The sequence below is a fragment of the Protopterus annectens genome, chromosome 10.part0 (assembly GCF_019279795.1).
Source record: "Protopterus annectens isolate FY-2018-M chromosome 10.part0, PAN1.0, whole genome shotgun sequence".
Lineage (NCBI taxonomy): Eukaryota > Metazoa > Chordata > Ceratodontiformes > Protopteridae > Protopterus > Protopterus annectens.
Window position 1 is genome coordinate 760394341 of NC_056744.1, and position 24077 is coordinate 760418417.

Genomic DNA, 24077 nt, shown 5'->3' on the forward strand with positions numbered 1-24077 from the left:
GTACAAGTTCCCTGGAATCCACACTACTGTTCTTCAAGGTAAATGAGAAAGTCAGTAAAAGGCCCTCACTGATTCCCATGTTCTCTTTGCCTTCTTCACCTTTCCTGCCTCACACGTAACCCTTGCCCCCTCACCATTTTGTGTTTCTAATTTAGGATTTGTATGCCAAAGGCTGATATCTACCACTTCTCTCAACAAAGTCCACAGTGAACCAGGTTTTACATCAACGTGCATTTTCAACAACAAGAACTATTAAAGTCTAATATCTGATATTATTTACTAACTGTAAACATCAGTATTATTCCAGAAAATGAAGAAGTTTATGAGGGATACAGCAAACAGATGAGGTAAAATCAGGAAAGTTCTGCAAAATTGGGGACATTTGAGCAGTACATAGACAAAAGGTGCATTACATATAAAAGTAAATGTAACAATATAGAATGATTAAGCAGGTATCTATTGATGTGCTTTCTGTGAAAAGTTGGGCACTGGGCTGGCAAATCAACACCATAAAACTCCACTTCCAATCGTTCTGCAGACCATTGTTCCACTGTGGCGACCCCTAATGAGAAAAGCCAAAATGAGAAGAAGAAGGCAGGTATCTATTGATGACCATCTCTGTTTCTTCCTCTCTTTCTCTCTCTTGTTTTTAACTTCTTGAATTCCATTACAATGCTCATTGCTAAAGTATACTCGACAAAGCTGATGCTATCACGAACCACACACATTTTGAAAAAAATATTTCTTTATTTTTCAGATTAATCATTTACTTTATAATATCGATTTTGTTCATTGCTAAATATGATTTTCCCATGCCAGACAGCATGATTTGGACTTTGATGACTGCCTTGGTTTTAGATTTCCTTTCATTTCCCTATGTCACCTTTCTTTAAAACATAAAATTATTTAATTCGGAGTGCCTCAATTTGCCTCCTGAAACAGAGTGTTCGTCATCTTTGCTGTTCTCCTCTGAAGACTGTCTGTTCCACTTCATTACTGAAGTGATACGATCTCCAGAGCTGCATTATCCTACAGCATTGTCATTGGGAAACCCACAGTGATGATTCTTCCAGCCATGGAAAATTAATGCAGTGGGTCTGTCTTGGAATCAAGGCTCACTGTTTATTGTTGGAGTCATCGCTGTAAGTTGCATGCTGTGTGTGATGCAGGATAATGAAGCATTCCATAGTCATATACTTTTCCTTGAAAATGTTTGTGGTGTGTGAGTTATGCTGATGAGCAGATCTGGAATAAATTAGTACAGACAACCATTATAATGAATTTGACCAAAATGCTGCAGTCTTCCATTATAGCCAAGGGAGAGACCATGTTTCAGATAACTTAAGAAAAATTCACTGGAGATTTAGTGGTGGTGATAGTGTATGAGTATATACAGGTTTATTTAGCATAACAATGTATGATGATAAAGGGAGGGATAAAAAAAACACCACCAGAGCTAACATGCAGATATTTTTATCACCATCCCTTCACATGCATCACTAAGCATATATCAATATAATACCCAGATCAAGCAGTTATTAACATTGTGCCCATGAAATCAAATCACCATAACTCTGCCCAATTCATGCTAAATGAAAAACTGAATAAATAAATAAATCAATAAATAAATAACATCCTTACACATAGACACACAAAATATACACAGGCAACTTTCAAAAACAGAGCAGTCAACTTGACAACCCCTAAACAAAATCTAACAAAATTTTAACATAAATAAATTCAAATAAAAATGAGAGAAATAAAAAGAACAGTACAGCTAGCCAATTATATAAAAAAAATACCAACAAATAAAGCCTGGAGTTAACGTAACACACTAAAGTTGTTGTTTGTCTTTTGGCTTTTCCCGGTAAGGGGTCGCCACAGCAGAACTCCGGTTCGCTAATGATTGGCAGTCGATTTTTACGAGACACCGAGGTGCCAGCTCAATGCCCAACCTTCAACGAAGGCAATCCCATTTACGCACGCATGTCTTTTGAATGCTACCCAACCGCGGGGAGGACATGCAGACTCCACACAGAAGGCACTCCCAAGCCCACCCAAGAATCGAACGGGAGAACCTCTTGTTGTGAGGTAAACTATCTAAAACCCAAGAATAAAAACACTAAATCTAAAAGACATTAACCTAACCCACTTGACCACTTGTAATCATGTTTGCTAACCCCATAGTATAGGTCGGATGGGACAACATGAGAGGCTGCCTGGGATGCAAAATATTAGGAGATTGTGATCATCAGATCTTAATCTGTCTTCAGTGCAATATCTGTATTTAAATGCCAGTATTGCATTTTCAGTCTGAAGTGAAGCTCTTTAGTGCATGGTGTGTGGCATAAACCATGGCAGCTGCTTGCTACATTTGCAACATGCAGTGTGCTGTAGTTTAAATGTAAAAGGAGTTTCTTCTTCCAGTAAGTCCAGTCCCCAGACTTCAGAACTGAAGCACTTTGCCCTCTGTTTGTAGACTGTACTAGCTGTTTGCTACAGTTTAAAAGGAGAGGAGTTATTTTTTTCCAGAACTTCAAAAATGAAGTTCATTAGTGCTCTGAGGGGTAGAGAACTGTCTTTTTTTTTTGCTCAATCCCAAAGACAATATGTATTTTTTTTACTTACGGAGGCACCAGATCATGTGATGGCACTGGACACAAAAGTTGTTGTTTACATTTGTGGTTAAATCTGACAACCTGTATTCCTGCCCCTAACCTTAGTCCGACATAATTCCTTTCCTTATCTGTACCATTATACAGATGAAGTACATTTGTTAGTTATAGTTAGGGGCAGTATTTTTGGGTTCACTGATCAAGAAAGGAGTCTGTTTTTATTTTCCTTTTGTAATCAGTTATTTTCAACTAGATTTTCCTTTGATTAAATGAGCTTTCAACATGCAGGAATTGAGGTGGTCCACATTGATGTTTCTGCATGATAACATTTACTACTATATTCATATATGTATCAACACATATTGATATGTGTGTGTGTGCGTGTGTGTGTACGTACACACACACACACACACACACACACACACACTTTATAGAATGCTGATATTGTCTGTAAAGTATAATGCTGTCACATTAAATCAAACATTCTGTTTGTCAGTAGAAATGAAATGTTAGCTCATTGACTTCTCCTGTGTTGTGTGAGATATGCTTGCATGCAAGCAAGTGGGGCTTTACTATTTAGGTATGAGGAAGGGATAAGTAAGGGGGGCTGAATGGTATATGTATGTGTGTGTGTGTGCATGTGTGTTTGTGTGTCTGACTGTGTGTGCACGCACGTGTTGTTAGTGTTTATGCGAGTGTTCCTGGTTAGAGTTAGACTGAGAGTTAGGTTAGATGGTACTTTCAGGGTAGTTTTTGTGGTGCTGGGTCTGTGATGTATGTGTCTTTACCTATCTTGTGTACTGGCACTTAGTGTAATGATTTTGGTAAAGCAATGTGTAAGGCCTGGATTAGGGCAATGGAAGGTTATTGTTAGGGTTAGCAGAGGTGGAAGAAACTATCCCTAACCCTATACATTACCTTACCAGAACAACTTTCCTTAACATATCGTTGTTGAGACAAACTATGCCATTGTTGGTTTATTTTGTAGTTCACTAATCAGGAAAAAAAGTTTATGATTACTTTCTTTTCTTTCGTTTTTTTTATATGTGTAGTTTTCAACATACAGAAATCAATCATAAAAAATATATTAATATATATTTATATGTGCTCCACCTTGAGGAATGGAGGGGGCATTAATCTTCTAGCAAAACCACTTTAAAGGGGTAGGAGTCAGTGTCAGAGTTTGTTGTATAGTTCATAACTGCAGTATAGTTCATCATTTCATTTTCAGTGCCAGAACTCACAGTACTGGGATTCTCACATTTGATAAGGAACTTTATTTTGTTTCTGCAATGTCAGCCTTCTTTTATTGTGAAAGGGAATGAGTTACTTTGATTCATGCTGTATTGATTGGCAAAGCTTACAAAGTAGTGATAAATGTTTGGTGGTATGCCTAGAGTGACTTATAAAAAGTGTCTACAGTCTGTACCCAATCAACACATTTATCATACCCCTTTATGAGTGCATAGTGTTAAGTTACACTCATAGACACAATCACGCAATTATGCATGGGTGCCCATTTGTGCACACACACAGGAAATTTAAAGTCTAGGACATTGTTTTCTAACATGTGAATGTTTTTGTTATATTCCTTTTGTAGAATTTTATTAAAATATCTGAAGTTCTACTGCAATGACCAATACTCTGAAAGATGCCCTGATTGAAATCACTGATGCAGTAATCCTGACATAGGGGTTGCTACCACTGACATCCAGCCAGGGTACCAAAGCTTTATCTTTCTGAAGTCATACATCCGATGCATGAACTCAACTCACACGGGTTGGGATATACCGATGAATGTACATGTGTTGATCCTCAGACTATCCCACTGTCAGCCCAAATGCAGGTTGTGCATTCATTGGATTGATTGCCATTTAAATGTTGGTCCCTTTGCTTCGATTTTCTATCCAGATAACTGCACCATTTGGTTGGGCGACCTTCCTTTTTGCTTACACTATTTTGTTGAATGTTGTTAGGCATCAAGTAGGAGGGCTAAGTGTGAGCACTGTAAGCAAATTTGGTACAAGCACTTGCATACCAAGTATCTTTTTTTTTTGTCTGGACCCAGAACATGTTCACAAATCTTGCTCAATCCATCCCTCATACATCCCAAAACCCTTAGGTGGAGGCTTTCCACTCTCAACACTTTTCTAGAGACCTAACATCTTAAATGCTTGACCCAGTCCAAAATAGCTGACTCTGCATCCTCTGGCATCCCACTGCAGTTGAAAAAAAATCTAGAGAGGCCTCAAATGGATCTGTAGTCCTGTGTTTGTGAGTCTGACATACCCACTGAGGTTCCAGAAACTCCTTCATTACAAGGGATCCTAGGACAGCACAGAAACAAAGAAAAACTCTTAAGAAGGTACTCCGAAAATGAAAAATGTCATGGGGAACTTCCAGTAAGGAGGCCTCCCTTTAGAGCAAAAATCCGTGAATACCTCTGCTGCAACCCTCCTCCTTCCCCCAGACCCATTACCCCCTTTTTTCCCAAAGATTGTCAGTCTCCCTGGCCTGGTGGGTAACTATTACCACAGACAAGCGGGTCTTCTCCATCATCAAGGATGGTTATGGCATGATTTGGGAAAGTATTCCCCCTTGCAAGCGCATTCCAAAAACCTCTTAAAAAACCAAATATCTCTTCTGGCCTCCATTATTTAAGATGTCTTGAATCAGGGCACCACTGAGCAACTCCCAAAGGGCCTCATGGGTCTAGCATTTGAAGGTCGCTTATGTCCTTGTTGATAAGGTCCATGATGATTCCTGACATGGCCTTACAGATGAGGCTGGTGAGAATTATTAGTCTAGAGTTCCCAGGGTCAATTGATGCCCCCCCCCCTTTATGTAAGGGAATTCTTGTTGCTATTCTCCAACAAAGCCAATTCTCAGGCTATGGTTAAAGAGAACACCAAGTGGGTCTTCTATGTCCCATTTTAGATCGCTTAATAAGCAAACTGGAATGTTATCTGGTCCAAATGAGGTTGTATTTGTGGCCTTGGCGAGTGCAGAAATTACCTGATCTCAGATACTAGGCAGAGGACTGATGTCAGGTACACTTTGGGGTATGTCTTGTGGGGACACTGGGTGAAGTTTGTGCCAAATCTGTCAACTGGTTGTCAGTTTCCTCCAGTACAGTATGCATGGTACAATCTACTACCAGTTCGGCACATAGCTGGGCATTACTTTTTAAATTTTGGATGTAGTTAAAGAATGTCATGATTATACATAGCTAAGGATACTACTTGAGCTTCACAGTTAGGTTTAGAGGACTTTATAAGACATCTGATTTGCTTGTTCAAGCTGTGGAGGGAATTCTTCCTCTGCTAAGTCAGTTCCCACTTGTTCTTAGACATCAGTTTCTTCCTTTTGTTACATAACCTGTTTATACTCGAGATCCACCACGGTGGCTTATTTTTTTGGGAGGACCTGGTTTTAATCCAGTCAGGTACAGCTGAGTCTATACAGCTGCTTAAGTGTTTATACAGGGCATTACTGTATACCTCAGCATAGGAGTCATTGTTGTCTGTGATTGCAGGGGATATAAAACTTTTTACACCTTCTCTTAGTAGGCTGTAGTTTACTTTTTAAAAGTTTTTTAGTTTTTTTTTTTTTTGCTCCTGTGTTGGTGACAGGTTCAATAGTTACTTTAAAAAAAGTCTAATTTATGGTCAAACCTTACCAGTGAGGGCATCACACAGGGGGGAGTGCAGTGACCTCCCATATTTGGTATTATGTCTAGGACATTTGAACCCCTTGTGGGAGTGCAGAGCATATGTTCCAGAGCATTTGTACGGACAAAGTTCAGAAGCCTCTGGACAAGTATGTTCATGTTCGTTTATGTCACCCAATAGATGGAAGGATAGTTGAAATCTCCCATAATTGAGGTCTTGTGCTGTATGGCAAGTGACTCCAGTAAGACCAAGTAGGTGCTCTGCTTTTCTTGGTTCATGGCGGGGGAGCTATAGCTAGCAATAATATGGTAGGATATTTTGCCTATAGTTAATTGGACATGGAGTAGTCTGAGAGAGTCGAGCTGTTTGACCAGTCTTGAGGTGCACTTGGCTTTAATGAAGATTGATACACCTCCACCTTTGATATTTTTCATTTTGAGGTCTAAATATGTGGAAGGTATTGAGGCTTTGCATGGTCTGGGTGCTATCCACAGCCTTGAACCATGTATCAGTGAATGCACAGATGGTAGCATCTTCCAAGGTGAGGAGTGTTTTGAGGGAATGCAGTTTCATGTTTAGACTCCTAGCATTAAGCAGCAGAACCTTGAGTTTGTCTTGAGTGGATTTTGTTACATCAGAAATGTTGTTGTTTTGACATTGCCTAAAAAGGCATTAATGGTGAAGCAAGTGCCTTTATCAATGTCCAGAAGCCCAGAGGAGATAGGTGCAGGCCATCTCTGGAAAAGCAGCATGGCCTGTCAACCATGTCTTCCCAGGCTGACAAAATACTGGTTCCCCATAGACTGACACCACAAGCATACCTCTCAACCTAGAAACATCAAAAATCTGGACAAAGACCCATGAAGAGTAGGTACAACTGGCCAAAAATTGGGATGCTAATTAACATAAAATTTACATACACAATCATGTAACCCCACCCACTCCACTGGAATTGTGGGATACCAACATGAAGCTTGAAGTCACTAAATAATGATAAATAATGGCAGACATTTGAATTTCATACTTCATATCCCTCAGAAAATACATAATAACGCAAAACCTGTTATGCTAGTAGCAACTACCTGAGTTTACAGGAGTAATATTTAAAATCTGTCTCTATTTTTGAGCCTTTGTTCCATGCCCCATCCCACTATTATTTTTGACTTTGTCCAGATTTCTTGCTCTGAGAGACTCAGAGGTATGGCTCCAGTCATACCTTGCCTTTCAACCCTGTATCTGCCAGCATACTACCTCTCCAGTGTACCTCATTACGAGGAACATTCCCCATTTGGGGGTCTTAAAAACTTCACGTTCCTTGAAGTTCCACATTGAAAGGGTCTGTCACACATAACAGTGTTAGGAATGTTTTGACTGATATCCATGATTCCATGGTAAACAGAAATGAGTCATATTAAAAGATTTTTTTTATAAGTAAAAACATTTTAACCATCCAATAACCTTCCTAGTTGAAGGTCCACATTTTGCCCATCTGTTCCACATTATGAGGACTATTAGTGTTCCTCATTTCTGAGATGGAAGGTTGATATCTTTATGTGCCAAAGCAGAGAAAATACATCAGACAGCTGTGAAGTACACAACACAGGTACTGCGGGCAGTGAACACCTGTGGTCTTCCCATCAAAATAGTAAAAATCCCAGGCTACTGTGAAAAAGATTTGCAGCCAGAGACATTTCCCACATATAAGTGCATGGAAGTGGTCTAGTTATTAATCATCATGTTTATATGTAAGTTGCGATGAGTTAAGAGACCAGTGAGGAAAAACGTTAGGTGGCAACATTTGTTTTAAATGATTTTGCTGCCTATATTTTTCTGGAATTTACAGTCTTTTCATTTATATTTCTGCCATCACCCAGTCATTGTTGATTTAAATATGAAATTACAGGTTTCTATCAAAATGGAGCACCAGGAAGGTCTGTGGATGCAACAAATGCTAAAAGCCTCCATTTATGAAGAAGGTGGGTGTTGGGGTGGGTATCGTAAAGTCTTAACTAAATGGCTGGGAACCATACCTTTCACCTCTTAGTGTGAGAAACATGGATAAAGCCTACCATAATGGGGAAACAATGGCCCAAAAATAGTGGCACTTTTTAAATATTGTTCTTATAAACTTGGAAATTTGCTAGAATAATAGGATTTGTGTTAGCATGCATTTTCTGGAGGATATGAAGTCCAAAGCTCAAATGCATGTCATTATTAACTACTTTAATCTAAAAATCTGGACATTCTAAAATCTGTACAGTTGAGAGGTATGCTGGGAAATGTGGGACCCACAAGTGTGGTGGCACAGATGGTTTGTGCGGCTCTTTTAGTTATGAAGACATAATGCCAGCTCCACTCCTTACCATCAGGTCGGGGTTCTTGATGTGCCGCTGAGAAAACACATGAATGACCCCATATCTCCAGTGCAACTACTCGATAAATTCAAGATCCAGACACTCCTCTCCATAAATGCACAGGAACCACTTCCCAACCAACTCCGGCCATGATTCACAGCCATAGCGGGAGTCGGAGGATGAGATAATTGCAATTGTACGTCAATACATGAGGGAAATGGAACTCAACAGCACAAGATAGGCAACTGTCTGAACTTTGTTTTTGTTTTCTTAAATCTCCTGCCCCAGCCTCCACATCCAACAGGCAGTCAGGCACTGCCTCATGAAGCTGATGTCATCACACATGCATCTGCATGTTGATGACACTGTGGGATATGCTGGTGATGCTTGATGATGTCAGCCATAACTTAAAATTGTGAATAAAAAAAAAAATCTGGAATTAAAGAGGCCACTCGGAAATTTGTGGTACACCATTATTTTACCCTCAAAACTGGTAAATACTGAGGAATTCAGTGCAGTTGAGTGGTATGACCACAAGCTAAGCCAATTGTTGAATTTGATCATTTTTTGTTTATATTGTGACATCATCCTGGGTGAAGGTAGAATGCAGCTTAGAGATAGGGTCATACCTGCCTGGGACACATAATCTGAGAGTTCAGTCATGTCTCTCTTCATATAGTCCAGAGAGGTATATCTCAAGTCATTCACCCCAACATGGACTATGACAGAGTCATAATGGCAGTTACTGTTTCGTGACTGAGTGCATGTGTGATTTGATGGATCCTGATACCTGAAAGGCAGCTGACTGTGACCTTCTCCTTGTCCAGTCTGTTGAGGGGGATATCTGTATGTCTCTCTATGGAGTTGCCTATGACCAAGACATTAGATTTTGAGGTGTTTTTCTTTAGGGTCTTATTTGCTAAGACACTGATGTATGTGTTATTTTGTGTAATGATTTCTATTTGCACGGCAGTGTGTGCAAGTGGTTTACATTTGGAAGGTCTCTGATCTTTTGGTAGACTTCTAATGAGTACCTCCATATATGTGGGTTTATGTGTCATGATCTCAGTTCCTGTAAGAGGTGAAATGTGTGTACTGACAACCTGTTTGATGCCTGACTTGTTGTTACATGAGAGAAATGATTCCAATTTCATAGTGTAATTACATCTCTCACAAAGGGTATTTGTTTGTTTTAGGAATAAGTGGTTGTCAGTATACATGAGGTAGTTACTACATTGCCTCAGGATGCCCATGTATATTAGGCTGGCTGGTGAAATGATTGGAAACTGCCCTTCCATTATAACTGTTTTTTACCGTATATACTATTAGAGAAGGGATTGGGCTAGTTTGACCAGTTTTTGTGCTAGGACTAACAAATGTGATTGTTCTATTGAAGGCAATGGATGATAAGTGTGGCAACACTGGTCAGTGTGCCCATAGTGTAGTAGGGAAGCTTGGGAGGGTTCTACTGACTGATGTTTTGGGAAAAATTAAGCTTTAAGGCATTTGTACCTATACAGGGCACTGCTAACCCCTGGTGCACTGTGTACTGCAACACACAAATGCGAGGCTTAAATACAGGCAAAATTAAAATACTTTTAAGCTAATTTACCAATAGGAAAGCACACAATGAACCTTCCTCCAGCAAGCCCCAGATCAGACAAGGCTGGATCCACACTCTTCTGCCGCAAGAGTGCAGGAGAGCTCTTCTTAATGTAAGATCGCTGGTTTATTGCTCAAGTGTGTCAATAACAGGCTAGAATCAGCAGCTCTGAAATTAATCTATGCTGTCTAGGTATCAGAACAGTGCAAATCAATTGCAGAAAAGTGCAAAAAAAAATACTTAAGAGCCCTTTTGTGTGTTTGTCAGCTCAGATAGACCAGGTAAACATCTATTGCCACTAGATGAATAATCCCAGTCCTCCTAATGTAAAAGCAGAGTAAAGGAGGGTCTGGAGTGAAATGCTATCACAAACAAACTTAAAGATATAGATACAACAGTTTACTTTAGACAGTAAAAGTGTGATTATTCAGTAAAAGTACTTCACTTTGAATAAATGAGCCAAGAGCCACAATTTATAAAGGTACTAAAAAACAAGAAAAGCTGATTAATAAGCCCTCCAGCCAATAAAACTGCATTCAGAAATCTCAAGTGTTTCCCAAACTAAAACAGACCACGCTACCTATCAGTTCACCTCTTGACATAAAAACAGTTGTTTGCTAGAGTGTAAAAATACATTACTGTATCCAGCAGCTGGCTAGATAATGAAGTCAGATCAAGCAGAACAGACAAAGGGAGGCAAAATGCACTTTTCCAATATAAGCACAAGGAAAAGCAAATAAATAATTTATGATATCAACAGCAGAAAGGGATGAGCTTATTAAGCTAAATTTACAGTAGGACTGGGCAGCTTAAATCACCAGGCTTAAAAGGCAAATCAAGAAAGGGGAGGGTGGCTGAGAAACACACCAGGGAATCACCAGCAGTGCTTTAGATTGTGCAGGCTTCAGATCTTTACAGAGACAAAAGCCTAGAATTTCACTGAGTATTTAAATATCACTCAAGAGACAACAAGCAACCATCAGCTCCCCTAGTTCTGCAGCAGAGCATCTTGCCCCAGAGCTAGGAAGACAGATGCCTTTTCCTTCCAGTGGACAGGCAAGTTCCTGTATGCTTTCCTCCTCTACTTCATTTTCAAAAAATTCTTCTCAAGGCACAAAGGAAGTACCTAGACTTTTTTTTTTACTGGCACCATTTTGACAGAGGCAGCATTAGTTTCCCCTATTTCACCTGACAAAGGGACATTACAATACGTCGTTAACCAGATCTGATAACTGGGAAAAAAGGATTGCTGCTCCACCCAAATCTGCCATTTCTCAACTTGACCTTAAGGATGTTAGGATTTTAATTCCTCAAAGACATCTCTTCTCTGAAGAGGTTGTTCAAATCCTACAAGAGGCCAGGAGACACACAACTAAAAAATCTTACACAGCTAAATAGAAAGGTTTTCCTATTGGTGCTGCCAACACACTCAGGACACAATCATCACAAGTTCCTGCTGAAGTGCAATATCACTGCAAACTACTTTGATCAGGCCTATAAAAGCTTACTTGTCAGCGATCAATGTCTGCCTCCCTCTTAGCCCCCCACGTATGGCAGAGGTCAAGATTTTCCACTGGGGAGTCCTGCTTCTTATCCCACCAAGGGAACCTATCTCTACCCCTTAGGATATTAATTTTGTGCTAGAAGAGCTTACATCGTCTCCTGTTGAATCAGCATTTTATACTTCTTTAAAATTCTGTACTTGGATAATTATCTCTCTCTGGGATCTCTCCTCTGCTATGAGAATTTCTGAATTACAAACTCTCATGGCCATCCCTCTTTTTTAATTTTCACAAGGTCAGGTTGACTATCAGAGGTAAGCCATCATTCATGCCTAAGAGAGTGAAAGAGCTGTCTCTCAGTCAGGCTATTCACCTACCCATTTTCCCCAATCCATAAAACAGCACAGGAAGGGATCTTACATTCTATGGAAAGACACAGGCAGCTCAAATTTTACCTGGACAAAGCTAAATCATTCAGAAAGAATGATCAAATATTTGTATAATTTCTGAGCCCTAAGCATGGCCAGCTAGTATCCAGCTTGGATTTCTAAGGCTATGTCTTTCTGCTATTTGCAATATGGTACAACCTTGACTTCTTGCCCTAAAACACATCCCACTAGGACAGTGGCTTCTTCAGGGGCTTTTTACAAAGGAATAAACTTCAGGTGTTCTGTACACACCTTTACTAAACACTACAGAATTGATGCTTTTTGCAGGTCCAGGGCAGCCTTTCAAGGTATGTCCTAATCAGACTGCTGGACAACTCTTCAACTCAATAGCCAACCACCTTCCTTCCTCCTTCAGCACTGGAATCACCTGTATGTCAGGAATACTGAACAGTGATTTCAATCAGGACATACAGTGGATGTCCTGCTGATCACTGTTGCAATATTCCATCACACCCTCCACCTCCCCCTTCTTTCTGCCGCACTTCAATTTTTCTGTTCTCTCCTCCTTCGCTTTAACCTCTGATCTGCTTCATTTGAATGATGGAGTTTTCTTACCTATTCAAGCTATACTCCTAGCTGACCTGTATACCTCTCAGTAGTTTTCAGGCCACTAGCTCAGTAATAGTCTGAGCATCCCCACTCATATGTCAGTCTATATACCCCAATGCATGCAAGCTGAGGGCATCCACTGGCTGTACGACTTCAAGAAAATAAAGCTTTGGTACCCTGGCTGGACATCAGCAGTGACAATCCATATGGCAGAAATACTGTAGCCATGCTCAGTAGGACATCTATTGCTATGGTAAGTTCTTACACAACTGGACTTTGGCCATGCATTTTGCATTGTTATAGTACTACCTTAGATGACAATAGCATCTAATGCATGTAAAATAGATCAGTACTGGTTGTTCGAATATTTGCTTGATGATATTGTTTTCTGTTTTCTGAAATTTTGTTACTCTGAAGTCAGTCATATTCTATTAAGGATGCAGTTTAGTTCATTTGCTAATATTAAACATTTTGGGTATCATTTAACTAGATGAAATAAACACTGACGTTTTTATTTTATTTATCATAATTCTGTAGTCATTATAGGATGTCACTATAATTCTTAACTTCATGCAGGTGTATGTGTGCCTGTGCCTGTGCGTGTGCGCGCGCGTGTGTGTGTGTGAGTGTGTGTGCGTGTGTGCATGTGTGTGTGTGTGCGTGTGTGTGTGTGTGTGTGTGTGTGTGTGTGTGTGTGTGTGTGTGTGTGTGTGTGTGTGTGTGTGAGAGTGTGTGTGTCTGTGTGTGTGTGTGTGTGTGTGTGTGTGTGTGTGTGTGTGTGTGTGTGTGTGTGTGTTCTCATGCACACACACACTTGGGGTGATAAGATCATCTATGGAGAATTTGTAACTGTTAAAACAAGTTTCTACTATATAGCTTGAGTTATATGCTAAAGTCACATGCTCATGTCAAGTATTGAAAGTTAACCTCAGACTCATACTAAATTCTGAAATCTTTATCTAGACCTGATCATTAAAAATTCAAAATGATGGCTAGCCAATTGCTAAAAATGACAGCAAATATTGCCTTTACTAAACTGAACATCCACAGATCACTAAATAAGAAAATAAATTAAATATTGTCACTTATTTCACACGTATCTGGTTTATTACAAAAGGAATATTATTATTTTTTTTCCATAACTTGTTGTTTTGTATTTTTCCAGCAGATGGCAGCATCTGCCTATAATAAACTTTCAACATTTATTTCTGTTTCACTGTTTTGGTCTGAGAATTCTATATTTGGTATCTCATTCACTGTGCTGTTGTCCAGTTTTACTTGCTTTCCATTACATTTTACATTTGTTAAACATTTCAAAATTGTGTGTGTGCTATCAATATTTTACTTTTCATAACTAAATGATATCTGTTTTGCAATCATGCTTTACCTCTTCTCGGTACATATTTTCTAAATATTAGAAATACATCCACATAATGCTAACCAGATGAGATACATCTGTGTTCCTTCATACCATGGTGCACATGCTTATTTTACACATTAGTAAGCCACTAGGTGGTGTCAGAAACATAAAAGATTATGACTGAGTCTCAGATCATAACTTGTTTATTATGTGTTGAAGACGTGGATGCCAAGGAATTCAACTTGAGAGTGAAGCTTGACGGGTGAATCGTGGCATCTATGTCGAGAAATAATGTTACAATCAGAGACCGGATCTTAATTTTTTGCAGTGCATGGAGATTTATTTGTCCCATGTACTACTAGTTACAGAAAAATTAAAAAAAAAAAAAAAAAAAAAAAAGTGTTTTGCCAGCTTTGAAAGACAATAAAACAATGGGGAATTGGTTTACACCCTTGTGTATTTTAGTGGTTCTAATACAGTAGACAGTAGGCAGAAATGGAGTTGAAACAAAGCCATTTCAAATTCTGCTGCCACAGCTTACTCACTGGCATTGTCAGCAATTAATGCCAGACGTGATCTTAACAACTTGTATAGATACTTAACAATTGTTAAGCACCCTTCTAAGTATTGTTAAGATCGGGTCTCATGCTAGACTAGGGCTGAACCAGGATGTCATTAAACTCTTTCTGGAGTGCAGTCACTGTTCCATGCACTACAGATATGTTTTTGGTGAAAAGCAGGTGCAGTAGGCACTTCCTTTTTACGATATCAATATGAAGCGTAATTTAAACAAACAGCATATTCAATAACTTCAGAATTGAGCAACTCACTTTGCAACTTTATTCAGCTTACAATGCAGCTTCAGATAATTAAAAAAATGCAATCTAGTATTATTTCACATTGATACAGAATTAAGCTTTCTTTTTGTGGCATTTTGGCTAATTACTTGATCAGCTACCCTGGCTTTCTCTGTCTCTCTCTGTTTTCTTTTTTCTTCTTCTCTGTTAAGGATAAATAAGATTCCAAGGTTAACTTTTAAAGCAGCATGCATTCCTGCCTTAACATATAACCCAGATATGTAGTAGAAACTCATTTTAACATTTATGATAAATTCACCATAGATGATGTGGTCACCAGTGAATGAAATGCTCCAACTAGAAGCAATAGAAACACTTTTATGTTAGTCCTTTTGTCACACTAATCTCAATGCAGGTAACTCAAGTTTGAATAATAGACGTAGCACCTAATGAGCCCTTTGTGAGCAGTAGGACTGAAAAACTAACTATTTGTTCTTCAGTCTTGGGGGAAACCATATAATTTTATGTCATAAGACTACCGCTTAGGAGAGTCCAAAGGCAAGTCCCAATCATATAATCTATATATTGACATTTGATACCAATAAAGTCCGACTCAGGGAGAAAAGCTCCAAATTCATCTAGATCATGTGTGTAGCTGTTGTTTTGTAATATCATGAAGTGTAGAGATACCAAAGATGAGAGGTGCTGGAAGCAATGCATGTTTCAAACCCACATACCAGCCAAAGGACAGCAGTATAATGAGAAGAGTTCCACACTATCTGCCAATGACAATCATCTACATGATCATGTAACTTCTTATCATCTAGCAAAAAAAAAAAAGTTACTGAAAAGCAAATCCCCTAGAATGAGTAGATTCAGCCATGACATGAGGTGGTAGGCTGGCAGGACAACTGAGCACACTGATTAGCAAAGCACTAGAGATGGCTAGGCTGTGATAGCGTTGCATGGAAAATGGTACTTTAGGTAAAGGCTAAATGTTACTTACAGGAACTCATTCTCTCTTATTCTACATTCCTTTCTGTGGTTAAATGCTAAATATGCAATGTATACATTTAAGAGTTTCCTACCATCCATACTTAAATGTAACACCATAATGTAATGATTTAAGTATCTGAGATGCAGACTTGGAGAAATGGAGCTCAGTTATATAAGTCATGCTTGCTTTTTTTTTATCAGAGCAGTTTTTGCTAATTAGCTGCTTTTTAGATGTCTAAAAAGAGGTAACATTAGTGCAGAAATAGACAGGAAATGTAAGAAAGCTCTTACAACAAGGTAGCAAATGATTAATAAATTGTGCAGAGGGCTTAAAAATCCACATTTATAAAAGAATCAGAAACTATGGGAAACTCAATTAACAAAAAGTATTTGAAAATTGAGGAGTCTTGCAGGTGTTTTAAATTATGATGATAGCTCTTACAGCAACCATACTGAAGACATATATTATTACATTTTTCTTGATATTTTGAAATACTGTAATGCATACATGAAATAGTGAGATTAGAAATGCGAAAGAGAAAGGCAAGGAAACTTTTTTTTTGCCCCATTGCCTGCCAGTCATCAACATCCTCTTGACTAATTGGTCAATTTGTTCACCATTACCAGAGTGAGGTCCAGGCAGGAGAGGCCATCATTCAGGCAGCCATCAGGAGTGGTATGGCAATTTTCTGTTATACCTTATCATTCCATTGAGCATGCTCAGACTGTGAAGGGAAGGGGTACAGACTGGACTGACTGGGCAGGATGCTCCCCATGTCTGAAAAGGGCATTGCCAGCAAGCTGCAGTATTACCCATTGTCAAGTGCAGGGAGTAGTTTTCCATGTCTCCACTATATATATCACACTGCTGTGTCTGAATGTCTATATCCAACCTTTCACAGAGAGAGGCAAACCATCCATGACTATTCACTACCCCCTTCTCTGCCTGACTTCTCCACTGCAACACTATTAATTGAACTCTGGTCACATTAGTTGTAGTCAGGGCTCCACCCCTCAATGCCACAGAGCCAGTCATGAAAACCAAGTTCTGCTGTGACATTTAGAAATATGGGTGTCTGTCATTAGATTAGCTGAAACAAATTTAAAGACAAATAAGGAAAGATGGAACTGACCATGCAGGAAGTAGCTTTGATTATAAACTCCATTGATGGGAGTAGAATGACACAAACAGAATTTTCAACCCTCCTTCTCAAAGTTTGCTAAAACTTTTGATATAAACTCAGATTCCTTTTACAATAAGCAAAATAAACAATCCTGTGGCAAAGGGAGCACTTCCAGCACAGCTATCTGGAATTTTGTAAATAATTATATGTCATTTGTTAATATCAACATGATGTATATAAGACGCCTGTGTTACAAATTTATTAGAACTATATGTCATGTGTATATCAAACTGCTTGAAGGTATTTGCAAAGTGCTGTTTGAAATGTAACCACAGTGTATCTTACTGGAAAAGAGTAGAAATATAAATGCACTATTGCAACTGTTTAAATGTATATATTTTAAAAATGGAACTGGAATACAGGAGGTTAAAATCAGTCTAGTAAATTTCAGAAAAATAGCTGAAATTAAATTACTTTATGACAGCAAGAAGACACAATGTCTGTGCTGATAAGTTTTCTGTACTGCCTTGGAAGTGTTTTATTGTTTTATGACTTCCAGCATTTGCCAAAGATATAAAAGAAAGCCTTTGTCTATGTATTTTTATAGGTAGATGCTAAATGATACCATCTGCCATCAACGGTCATTTTGGGGCTTGGGAACTATCAGTCAGATGATAAGAAATTATGTCATTCTGCAAGCTAGCCCAGAAGTAATATTGGAGATATTAATTTGAGAGGTCTCTTAGTGAGACACAGCATTCTGTATTCTATCTTTGAACTGACAACATCAAGGTCTACTCACCACAACTGCCTTGCTCTAATGAAGTAAGTGTACTAGGGAATAATAATTCTCATAGATATACTCAGGAATATAGCAAAGCTTAATTTAGATGTTTTTCTTTATTTATTTGAGATTGTCCTTCAATATTGTTTTAAATATTTCCTGTGATTTTAAACTCAGATGTCACTGTAAATATATATTTAGTATTGTCTATTTTTTATTATTTATTATTAAATATGCTTAAACCTTTCATTATGGCTAATATATCTAGAGATATTTAAGTTCTGAGAGTACTTGCATATTTATTTGGTGACACTGTGGGTCACTCCTAATAGCTTTGTTTTTGGTCAAACTACCATTTGTTTTGATAGTAACATTACACAGTAAGATTGAACACCCTTTATTAAGGGCCTTAAAGTAGCTGATAAGGACCTGGCTGGTGGCAGTGATAACTACCTTACAGTCTGGGTAAAAGGGGACACATCCAGTAAACCTGTGCCAGCCTTTCCCATGTGTGTGTTTGTGTGTATAAATCAAACCTCAAAGAGTTTGTATGTCAGCTACTTGGGCAGGGACACAAAGCACTGGTTGGACAGAAAGGGTGCTGGAGGTCTGGGCTTGGCCACTCACCTGAGATCTCAGCTCTTTAGCTCTGCCAGTGGGGAGTCTTCTTGGGGATCTGGAGAAAGAGGTAGAAACCAGCCCCACACTGACTGTGGTCTCTGTGTGCTTTTAAGGGTAATTGCACTTGATGCAGTGAGCTGCATCTGGAAATACTGTGTGTGTACCTTGTTATCCTCTCAGTGTACATCCCCTACTGTTGCCAGTGGTGAGAACTGAGGCTCCTTGATTACTGGTCCATTGGTGGGTCATCACATATTGTTTGGTGGTAGTGGTGGGATCAACACATTACAATTCCCAACAGACTTCTAACATGCAGATGTAGAAAAGTGTCAAGAACTTTTTAAAGAAAAAGGAAAGAATCTTACAAAAAGGGACAGTGGAACAATATGCAATGACTATTGCAGCATTCCCCCTTCAGCCTGCCACTTCTTCATTCATAACTCAGAGTTTGAATCTTCACCTCCCCTTTGGCATATTGTTTCAGATATAAATGGGTCACATATCCAGGAGGGTGATGGCAGTGGAAAAGCTTCTTTTACTTTCAAAGGAGTCCTCCTCATCCTCCAAATCAGTCTTCTTTGTGTCCCCCACTCACCTATCATATGCCTTCTGTAGGCATGATTAAACTCATCCTCCACAGATGTATGGGGGGAAAGGTTTTATTCAAGGATTTTTCTGTTATCAAAGAAGGGGGCATATTGGAGATGAATTCTTGATCTGACTTTCTTAACCTTTTTTTAAATGTTCCAAAGTTCAAAATGCTTTTGCTACAAACTTTGGCACCTTTCATTCCTCTTTTAAGTCGGATGGTAACCCAAGGCTTGAAAGATGATTATCATCATATCGGGTCTGATATAGGTGCTCATGCTCTAGTAGCTTGCTATACACCTGGTCTCAATGACTTGCTCTAAAAAGCAAGTGCTCTAACTCCCAATAGCCTGCTCTCCTGTTTCTACATGCCCTCCCAATACCCAACCCCATAAACTACATAGTTCTACTAAAACCTAAACCCTTAACCTACAACTCCCACATAGTTCCCAACCTGACTCCTCCATTCCTTATCCTAAACCTATACTTCCTCTCCTTCATCCTAAGGTCCCTGATCACTCTACAAACCTAATCCTAAAAATCCAACAACGCTCCCTTAACCTAAATTACCCAATCACTCCCTAAACCTAAAACCTGTCTCTCACTCCCTAGCCTTAAAATTTCCTTACTGCTTCCTATCCCAAAAATCCCACTACTGTTTACTAATTTTAAAATCCTCTTCCACTCCCTTCTCAGGGCTGCTAACCTGAACTCATATTCAAGTTTGAATAGTAACATCAGCCTAGCCAAATTGCAAGGATTTGCCCTGGCTTCCAGTCAGTAGTTTTTGAGTGTTTGTCACTTAGGTGCTGGTAGTAAACCCCATTAAATCCCTATTGCCACACATTTCAGAAGTTTTCTAAGGTTTTTTTGTTTATGGCTGGGTCATACTATTAATTCAGGATATTATGCTTCATGGTTTCTATGATTCTCATGACTCCCTTCGCCAGACTATATGTGAGAAAAATGTAGTGGTTTCTGAAGATAATATGGTCACAACATCTTCACCCTACAACGTTTTCAGATTCCAGAGTTGGGTTTTATCAAAAGAGAATTGTTTTGGTGGAGAAACAAGATAACGTTGAATTCAGGTTGTCTCTTTTCTCTGTCTACCCATCAAAATCAATGACAACAGATATGCAGGATTTTGCACAGGAAATGCTGTGAATGGGAGTAAAAGTTCAGAGCCTATAGAACAAACAGGACAAAGCAAAGTGGATCAGTGTAAAAGTGATGCTCGCTGTTATTCATGATCTAAATTCTGAATGTAATCTGTAGAGTTTAAGATCATTTCAAGTGATCACAGACCCCACAGTCATGTGGTACATAAGCAAGAAGGTGGGTAACAGATCATAACCGCCCCCCAACTGAACAGGCTGGCTATGAGTTATGATTTTTTAATCATCATGGCTTTCTTCATTCATCACATAAATGAACTTTTGACTTAGTGCAGTTAAATAGCAAAGTCATCCAAAAATTACAGTTTACAATATTACTTAAATACTCATTCTGAGCATAAAATTGTAAGAAATGCATGTACAATGTATTATTTTTTTAGCACATATTACATCTGAAATGAAAGTCCTTTTAATACTAAAGTACATAATTTTATTTGTGTTTTTATTTTTTGTCCTCTCAGCTTTGATGTGGAAAATGGACCATCCTCAGTTCATAGCCCTTTGGACCCTCAAGCCAGCCCAGGTTCTGGACTTGTACTGCACCCCAACTTCCCTAGCCACACTCAGCGAAGAGAGTCCTTTCTTTATAGGTCAGACAGCGATTATGACTTATCACCAAAGTGCATGTCTAGGAATGCATCAATTCCAAGTGAAATGTAAGTAGCATGATTGATTTCATTATTGTTTCTGGCAAACAGCATTTTACTGTATAATCCCCAGGAAGCAGAATAGCATATGTACAGCTATATGTGCAATGAAAAGTTGAATTCTTTCAAAATCCTCTCATATTTGTGTGATATGTTTTCTGAGTAGATATCTTTAACACATTTTATTTACAAGTATGTCTCAAATTAATTAGATACAAATCAATTATTTTAATAGTCAAATATGGGAATATTTTTGAAGTTTAACTGTTTACATTATCTAGAATGATACACAAAACACAGCAGAATGACCATGAATTTTGCTTTTTTATATATAACACAGCATAAACTGCTTTGGGTATGTGTATCTTAGTACTGAGTATGGGAAGATATATTGCAATGAAATTTGTCTACAGTGCATCTTTGTTAAAATATTCTGCCTACATCAGAAAAGTAATTTGTTATTATGCTATCTTGCCTACATATGAGGGAGGACAATGTGAAAAACTGCAATATTTGTGTGAATTTCATATAGTGTATACTAAGGGTAAAAAATGATGGACCGATTCAATAAATGAAACTTGCATTTTTTTTTTTTTTACCATTGCTGCTAATTAAATTTGGTGCAGTGCTGAAAACAATGTGTAGTCTAGTTTTTCAACAGCATAACCAGTCAAACAAGTTGTAACAAAAAGTTAAGTTGGCAGGCAGTTTTGTTGTTTTCTGGTCTCAAATGACATAGAAAAATGCTTTTAAAGAAAAATAGCTGATCTTAGTAGCTGACCAGATCACAAGAAACACGCAATATACTTAAAATGCAGCTATAGATTATGTAGATGCAATGAAAACTCAGTTTTTATTACTATTCTGAATATTTCTTTAAGGTTTCATTTCTATACTCTGAAATGATTGATATTTAAATATTCACGTGCAACAGAGTTGTTGGCCCTTTTTCATATACATGTTGGCAGATGTGACTTTTCTCACCCTTTGCTACTATGGTTACTTCATTCTAAAAACAAGTGCACGGAGGCCCTTTAGTTTTATATGTATTATTTCTTGAGCAGTTATTCTTTGCTGAAGGATTAGCTGAATGCTGTTCTGTGCTGGTATCAGTTTGTAAAATGTTGCATCTCTTCTTCTATTTGCTTCTACAATCTGTCTTTTCTATGTAGGCAGGACAAGCTGACACTATTAATAGCAGGCTTAATACAATCCGAATAAGCGGTGGTACAGAAAAAGTGAGCTTTGTTTTTGCAGGAAGCTACGAGAAGGGAGCATGTCATAACGTGGCTTAAGAAATGGCTAAACGGAAGAAAATTAAAAGCGATAGTGAGAGTAGCACTACCAACAAAAAGTAGCTAATGAAATCACAAAGAATGTGTCCTGTTAAAGTTTAGGATATTCATACTGGGTATCACCGGAGGTAATGAAAATGCAGTCAACCTGTTACTGGAAGGAACCAAAATTTAGGGAATGATATGGGAGGACAGCATATGGAGTGACCTTAGACCATGAAAGTGGATTAATAAGTCTATGTTGATGTTCAGTGCTGCAAAGAAAAAGATCTTATAGTAAGCAAGAACTCCAGAACTTTCTAACAGATGAGGATGAGCTGCATGCTAGCAATCAAGAGAAAAACATCAGGGAATTAAAGATATTGCAGAAATCAGCACTCAAAACTAGCTTGAAAAGGCTATGGTGAAGGTATTGGAATGGTTCTGTAGAAGACATTCAAGAAATAGTAAGGTAATTTTAAGCAATGCAGGTCACTGATCAAGCAACATTTGTAATGTTCTACAGATTCGTGGAAAAGAAGATAAAAGAAATTATCAGTATGCAAAGGAAAGAATGAAAAACTATGAGGGAAATAAAGGAGTGGAAATGCAACAGTGCACATTTTTCATATTAGAAATGGAATTAAGAAAATGCAAAATAGCGACATAAACTAGAAAGACAGTGTGCTGGAGATAATCTGAAGAGGAAAGCATCAGGAATGATGAGAAGGCACAGATAGTTAGAGGAGAGAAAGCATCTCTATGGACATATGATTAACTTCTTCGTGGAACCAGCTGTGGATGAAGAGCACAGGCTATCAGAGGACATGGTAGAGTGTAAGTCCAATGAAGGATCCATGATGGTATCAAGAAGATGGGGTGCAGGGGCATGGCCAGAATGCTGATAGGTTAAGAGCACATCTTCTTAGCTCTGCTATCTAAGTTCTGATAGAAAATGTCAAAACTTGGATTTTTAGACTATTTAAACCTATAGATTCATATCTACAACTGTCCATGGAAGTCTTCATTGGATTATTTTATCTTAATTCTTTGATTGTTCTGTCAAAATGTACTCAGAAAGGGCTTGAACTTTCCTTCAAGATGAGTTACTCAAAGAACACTTCACAGGATCTATCAAGGGGAAACTAACATTTTTATTGACTACTATGCAAGGCATATCCTTAAAATTTGATAAAATGGACAATAAACTAGATTCCTTTAAGGTGAAATGTACAAAACAAATAGAACATTTACAGGAAATGATAATACAACAAAAGAACTCAGATTACCAGCATGGAAGATTCATTAAATGACATGCAAAATAGAATTAGAGAACAAGAGTTTCAACTTCATTTCAAGCAAAATACTTCCCTATAAAGTAAAACTGATGATCTAGAAAATAAGTCCAGATGAAATAACCTGCACATCTATGGATTACCTGAAAAGACTGAAGGATGCAATATGACAAATGTTCTTACTTCTTGGCTTCCAAGCATTTTAAATGTACGTGAATCCCTTGCTTATGGGATTGAAAGAGCCCATAGATCACTGGCAGTTCCTTCATCTCCTAACAATTAAATAAAAACCCAAGATCAATAATAGTAAAGTGTCTCTCTTCTCAAGATAAAGAATTAATATTGAAAACAGCATTGTCAAATTCACCAGTCAAATGTAAGGACAATATAATAAGATTTCATAATGACTACTCATCAACAGTATTCTCTATGAGAAAAAAATATATACCATTTATAAAATAACTGAAGAAAAGACAATTCAAAATTCATCTACAGTTTCCTGTAAGACATAAAATCTTCTTTCCTGAAGGAGCCAAAACATTTGATACATTGGCTGCAGCTATATCTTATTTAACATCTAAAAAAATACTAGATCGAACAGAAGAAATGGACTGGAGTTGGCTTTCTCTAAAGCGTCAAGCAGAGAAAAATGACTGGAAAACATTAGACA

At 38.2% G+C, this 24077-nt stretch overlaps 1 protein-coding gene across 1 annotated transcript in view; it reads left to right on the plus strand.

The window, feature by feature from the left end:
• The window catches only part of PDE4B (phosphodiesterase 4B), a 2058783-nt gene that overhangs the window by 1050133 nt on the left and 984573 nt on the right, over positions 1-24077 (plus strand). Inside the window, exon 2 of the mRNA XM_044085572.1 lies at positions 20653-20847. Within this exon, the coding sequence (XP_043941507.1) occupies positions 20653-20847 (195 nt within the window). The remainder of the gene's footprint in view (positions 1-20652; positions 20848-24077) is intronic.